This window comes from Pyxicephalus adspersus, unplaced genomic scaffold, assembly GCF_032062135.1.
Source record: "Pyxicephalus adspersus unplaced genomic scaffold, UCB_Pads_2.0 Sca857, whole genome shotgun sequence".
NCBI classification, from domain to species: Eukaryota; Metazoa; Chordata; class Amphibia; order Anura; family Pyxicephalidae; genus Pyxicephalus; species Pyxicephalus adspersus.
This window is the reverse complement of record NW_027317864.1, coordinates 2,455-8,660: the sequence shown is the minus strand read 5'-3', so window position 1 is coordinate 8,660 and position 6,206 is coordinate 2,455. Positions and strand designations below refer to the sequence as shown.

Sequence of the window (6,206 nt, the reverse complement as noted above, 5' to 3'; positions counted from 1 at the left end):
GCAAATAATTTTTAGGAAATTTATTCTAGGTTTGCTGGATCACCCAGCATCTCGCATTGTCTCCTCTCCAATCTTGAGCAGCTTTATTAAATCAGCTTTGTTAAATCAGACCCAATGTAATACATGGCATGAGCCAACTGACAACTCACACCACAAAGTTTTTGTTTTCAGAAAATACATAAAAAACAACTGCTTTTGGGTAATAAATCTGTTTCTTTCTCAGTCAACGTGGAACTGAATCATGACAATGTGGGCACTGTGCCAACAACTAGACACATACCACATTATTATATTTTCAGCAAATTTCACCAAAGCACTATTATATACATTACCTACAACTGTAAGGCTGACTCTTTTTTTTATCGGTATGCTGAGGCTTTCATGTTCTACACGGCAGGTGAATATGGTACCACTGTCCTGTAATGATGCCTTGTACAGGAAGAAGCCAGAAATGCTATAGGTGCCATCGTGATTGTATCTGTGGCTGCTATAGATGATGTGCGGCACTAAAGTCGGTAAAAGTCCTCCACCTTTGCTTTCTTTCAGCCATTCAATATTGACATCGAGAGGATAATAATTAGAGGCTTCACAGACAAACTTTTGCTCCTCTCCTTCTTTCAGGGTCACAGATTCCACATTCACAGACACCACTGGGCTTTCTGCATGGAAAGATTTTGTATTCTTGTTTGTTACACAACAAATAAATAGAAGGTGAAAAGTTTGATATCTTTAGCATTAATTTAGGAAATAAAGTTTTCCTAAAAAGTAATCCAGCTTTTATTTAATAAAAAAAAATTCTCTGGGTTATTTATGTACATTCAAAAGATTTAACTTTGTTGCTGATTTCAAAATTTAAACACTAACCTCTAAACTATGTTCATGACTCTATAGTAACACTAAAGAACAAATATGAAAAGAAATGGTCATCAGATAACAGATCCCCACTTTTTTTTCTCACCTTTCCAGTCTCCATTGTAGCTTGTGGCATTTGTCACTATAAATTCTGTAAGGTTGTGTTATTGATGACTGAAAGTTCATAAGAGTGGCAATAATAGTAAAACTGCATGCAATCAGTAGTGAATGAGATGTCAGTAGAGTTGTTTTTTCTACTGCAATCATTACCAGATTACCAGCTTTATAAATGGGCCCCTTACTCCTACCATTACCCAGTGACCTAAATCTACAAGACCAAGAGAATTCTTGTAAAAACATTTTGCATGCAAGCCATCCCAACTCTCAACACTTAAGGATGGATACAATTCCAGATAACTGGAGGGAAGTTAATAAAACACGCTTCCCCATTGGAAACTTTCCTTTTGCCTCATAATCTGGTGACAGCTATAAAATATTGGATCTCACTTTCTGCACTTGATATACTGGTCACCAAGGTAAGTGTAAATCTACCCAGCACGGACAGCAATAAGAACCTTACAGGTTTTGGCATTGAATTTACTTTAGTTTACCAAGGCAAATTTTCCAATATTCACCAAAAAATTACTAATGAGCAATTTATGAACTGAGCATTTTTTAGCCACCAATATTACCTTCTTGATGTTGACCCCCAAACACTACTTGAGCCAAGACCTAAATCTTAACGTAAGATTTAACGTAAGAACCCCAAGCAAACTTCAGTTTACTAATTCTCCCTTTTTCTTGTGATTTAATCACTTCTGGATGTTTGTCTGGTTTATGTAAGCAAATTGAGGACTTGATTTGTTTAGAAGCAGTGCAGGAGGGGCAGCAATGGTTTAATAGACCCCTCATGTCCCCATAATTTAGACCTGCCATCTGCACTATGCTATCAACCCATCCCATTTGTCAAAGTAAAAATGGATTTAAAAATATATACATTTTTAAATAAAAAGTTAAAAAAGCAAGAAAAAAAATGGGTGCTCATAAATAAACATTTTTACATACATGTATACCTCCAGGACATACAACACACATTGGATATGAGAGAGGAACCCTTCTGGGGCCATTACCTACAGGTAACTTTAAACTGATGAGGTATAAAGTTTCTCAAACTGTCATCCTAGTCACACTGTCACATATTTTTCATTTTGTTCACCATTTAATGTATATTTTAAGGCTTGAGATATTTGGTACAATATCTACTTGAAGGGTTTTTGCATTTTGTAAAATAAATGTAATTATACTTTTTTTTATTTATAGATTAAAAAACAAAAAAAATAAAAATAGTTAAAAAAGAATGCCTTTGCATGTTTTTCTGAGAGGTGGGGAAGGGGATTGTAAAAGAGTTCATGCTTACATTGCTCACACTGGGTTCTAGAAACAACCCTACCAAAATTTAGGAATATACACTTGCCGATTACCAGGCTGGTGATGTGTTCCATCATCACATAGGTATTATAGATAGATAGATAGATAGATAGATTGATACATATAGATATTGACAAATCCCATACCTCTGATCTCAAGGTGAATCTGTTGTTCAGCATAGAGTGAACCCACAGACACGGCACAGGTGAATAGCCCTTCATTTTCCAGTTTCACATTGGTCACACTAAGAGAAGCGATCCCCTTCTGTATCTCCTCCACCTGCACCAGACCCTTCTTGCTGTGATACTCCAGCTCCTTGGTGGATCCTTTATAAGTCAGTAGTTTTTGGTTCTTTTTTCCTTTCCCCTGGTAGGTCCATGTAACTGAAGCATCGGCTTTGTGATCCACCATGAAAGCACACCCCAGAACTACGTTGTCATTCAGTCCGGCATAGATATGAGGAGTATGGGTATGTATTGTAAATGTAGCTACAGACAGAAAAAGAATTGGTTACAAGTTTTGTGTATTGTAGGTAAAATATATCAGAATATATATTTAGGGGAAAATGATTTAATATAGTTCATTGGAAAATGATTTAATATATTTTTTCATTTTCCTATCTGCAGTAAAATTTGAAAGTCTGCAATGATCATATTTCTGTATTCTGATGAATAACAGAACACAATTGGACCTAATACTGCAAAACACAAAGAAATGCTCCCAACATTAGCACTTACTGCACCTTCACATCAGTTTGCATTTCATTATCATCCCTGTGCGTAGAATAATTGTTCCTAATACTGAGGTCCAGCTTTCCCTTATGTCTTGCCCAGTTGTACAAGCTCATCTCCTGTACTGAAATTGCTTACTCTGATGTGAGAATACAAAGTCAGCTTCTCATATTGTGCATTAAAAGCTGCAGCACCTCACATACAGCTAGTATTATTTCCTGACGGTCGCCAATGCCAACCGATGGTGCGCAAGAAGATTTTGGTGGTCCGCGGCTCTGGCCCGTGTGTCCCCCCGGCGGGGTCCTTCTCCTGACCCCACTCGGGTGTCCACCGGCCAGAGCCATGGACTTCCAAATTCTTCTTGCGGACCATCGGTTGGCATTGGCGACCGCTGACATAGATCATCTTTGGCCATTGGATGGCCACTGGTGATATAACTCCTGCACATGCGCAGGAGTTACATTGTCCTCTGTGGCTGGCTCTGCAGTGCTTCAAACAATGCCAAGCTCTTCATCACATCGCATCACAACACACCATGCAGTGTGGAGCCAAAACAATAGGCCACCAGGAACCAGGGATTTAATTATTCTTTTGACAAGTGAGACATTGCATAAAGAGCCAGGTAAAGTTTAAGAAAGACCAACCTAATGCATGATGAATTTCATTGCCTCTCTCTGCCACTGATGGTGTCTGGGTAAGTACGGTGAAGAATGTCGCCATCTGAAACTTGCCATCTGTGTGTTTTACCGTGAGAATATACCAGGAATCCTGTGCATGGTCAGACGTTGGAATGTTGGGCCATAACACCTGTATGTTGTCTGTGAAATAAGACTTTATCCTACAGTTCAGCTTCTCTGGATCCGATTTCAGAAATGGCATCAGATTTAATGATAATTCTGCAAAGAAATAAAGTTCACTGCGCTGGAAAAAACACTAAAAGTTGATCTAAAACTAATTTTAACTTTTGTAAATGTTTAGAATGGTTAAACCCCAGCCATTTTTTTTCTTTGCCTTTTGTGTCCAATTGGGGAGATTTTCCTTCACTTGCTGTCATGCAGATACAACATAAATGAGAATACAATACATTGCAACACAAAATTACTTTACTTTTATAGAGTCTTACTTAGTGAAGAAAAAGAACATTTTGCAAAGCAGTCTTTAAAGAGATAGACTAAGTGAAGTGGTATCCTTTTAAAGAATTTCTATGTAATAATTGTTTTTAGTAACATGAAAATACATTGAGAAATTACCAAATACGTATTTCATTATCATATACTTTGCAATATACAATAAAACTTTTACACACACACAAGAATATGAGAAGATTAAACGTATGTGTGGTTTTGTACTGCCATCTAGTGGTTAAAATACATTATTACAACACTAATATCACCGGATTTTTATTATTATTCTTTACACTTGCATATTTATTGTATGCACTTATATTTTGTAGTACTTGTTTTTAACCCTTTTGTAAAGCTTAAATATTTGTAAATAAGCTTAGTTTCAGCATTTAATGATTTTGATGTTGAAGGAGGTTCAATAGATGAACCTTTCTCATTTTGTTCAATACACAGGAACCCTTTAAATAAACATTGGGTCCCAGGGAACCTTTGATAACATTAATTTATTAAGGATGCCCCCATTACAGTGATGATCAGTACAGAATGTCTTGTACAGTGGTAGTTCAAATCCCACCTTCGAGATAGCTAAAAAAAAAAAAATCACTGGTGTCATGGTGTCTGATTTATTAAAGCTCCCCCTATGCTGGAGAGGATACACTTTCATCAGTGAAGCTAGTTGATCCAGCAAACTTGGATTGGATTTCTTCAAAATAATTTGCTAGAAAATGTTTTGAATCCCAGACCAGATTCATTCCAGGTTTGCTGGATCACCCAGCTTCACTGAAGAAAGTTTATCCTCTCCAGCCTTGGAGAGCATTAATAAATAAGGTCCTAGGAACTTGGGACTTTGCACCATCAGATGAGAGGTCAATCATCCAAAGCTCATACAAACCCTAACAACCAGTGAGGGAACTCTAAGGTCCTGTGGAACTCTGGTTGATAATGGCTTCATATTACAGAGTGAACTTATGATCTCCATGGAATGATCTTTTTTCTGGTGATTATAAATAAGATTTCAGTGCTGCAAAGCAAGAGTGCCAGGCACCGAGCTGTTGGTATTAAACTAGCATCAACATATAATGCAGCGCTGTACAAATGTTCTACATTCCTTTCTGCAGGAATTGTGATCATTGAACACATGACAGTCATTAGAAAGTCAGGCAAGCAGCACATATTGTACAACACCAACTTACCGGATGTTAGAAGCACACAAATAATAAGAGTTGGAGTCTTCCTGCACCCCATTGCAGTGCCTTTTTTGTTGTCTTCCAATTGCTGCATTTACTTTTACTTTCATTTCTGCACTGATGAAGCAGCAAGAGAAAGCACGTGACATGTCACAGCCAAAAGAAAGATTAACCCCATGGTTGCCAAGAATCACTCACACTCTCTGCTACCCTCTATGTAACCACTTAGGTACCGAGGGCGACCTACACTGAGCAATTTTCTCAGCCTAAGCATTGCATTACTTTATGTGGTATTCTTCTTTACATCCAAATTCATTTGTTCTGCTTTCTCAGTAAGGACCAAGACCAGCTTCTGTTGTAATAATCATTATGTGTGAAGAAAAAGAAAGATAAACAAAGCTTTGCCATTATTATTCGATGGCATTTGCAGAAGAAGTGGTCACTTAGGCTGACTTCATAATTATATGTCTGCTTATATCCATGTGTTTTTTCATTACTTGGCGCTGCAATGTCATTTGTTGGGATGTAGTACTATTACCATTAATAGGCCCTTTATTGACACATACAAAAAGTGGACAAGGTTGTAGCCAACACAATTTAACACACTATCCTACATTTATACATAATTACATGTTTAATATGAAGCGTGTAACTACCTAAATTTGACTTGGTATCAGTCACCTACATTCCCTTACACAGCAGTCTGGGAGAGAGAAAGCAGTACCAGAAGGCTGCTGTGCTCCTTTAAACAAGGGGTGTGCAGTGAGGAGAGAGCAGAGTGACACATAGGTAGGGTCAGCAGTCTTTAACAGTCTTCTATCTCTCCTTTGCCTGTGCAGGACTGATAAATGTTATTTAACTGCAGCAGAGCAAGATTAAGTTTA

General features: G+C 37.6%; 1 protein-coding gene across 1 annotated transcript; it reads right to left on the bottom strand.

Moving 5' to 3' along the window:
- Nucleotides 1-56: 56 nt before the first annotated feature.
- LOC140321141 (natural cytotoxicity triggering receptor 3 ligand 1-like) lies at nucleotides 57-3,908 on the bottom strand. Its single transcript, XM_072398003.1, has 3 exons — nucleotides 3,656-3,908; nucleotides 2,427-2,768; nucleotides 57-659 (listed from the first exon to the last, which is right to left on the bottom strand). The coding sequence occupies exons 1-3, from the start codon at nucleotides 3,888-3,890 to the stop codon at nucleotides 220-222; spliced, it is 1,017 nt and encodes a 338-aa protein (XP_072254104.1). The 5' UTR covers nucleotides 3,891-3,908; the 3' UTR covers nucleotides 57-219.
- Between the last annotated feature and the right edge of the window lie 2,298 nt (nucleotides 3,909-6,206).

Excerpts from the sequence above, each read along its gene's own strand:
- LOC140321141 (XM_072398003.1), bottom strand. The coding sequence starts at position 3,890 with ATGCCATTTCTGAAATCGGATCCAGAGAAGCTGAACTGTAGGATAAAG. Across the intron at positions 2,769-3,655 it reads TGAAATTCATCATGCATTAG|CTACATTTACAATACATACC; the intron begins GTTGGTCTTTCT and ends TTCTGTCTGTAG. Across the intron at positions 660-2,426 it reads GATTCACCTTGAGATCAGAG|AAAGCCCAGTGGTGTCTGTG; the intron begins GTATGGGATTTG and ends CTTTCCATGCAG.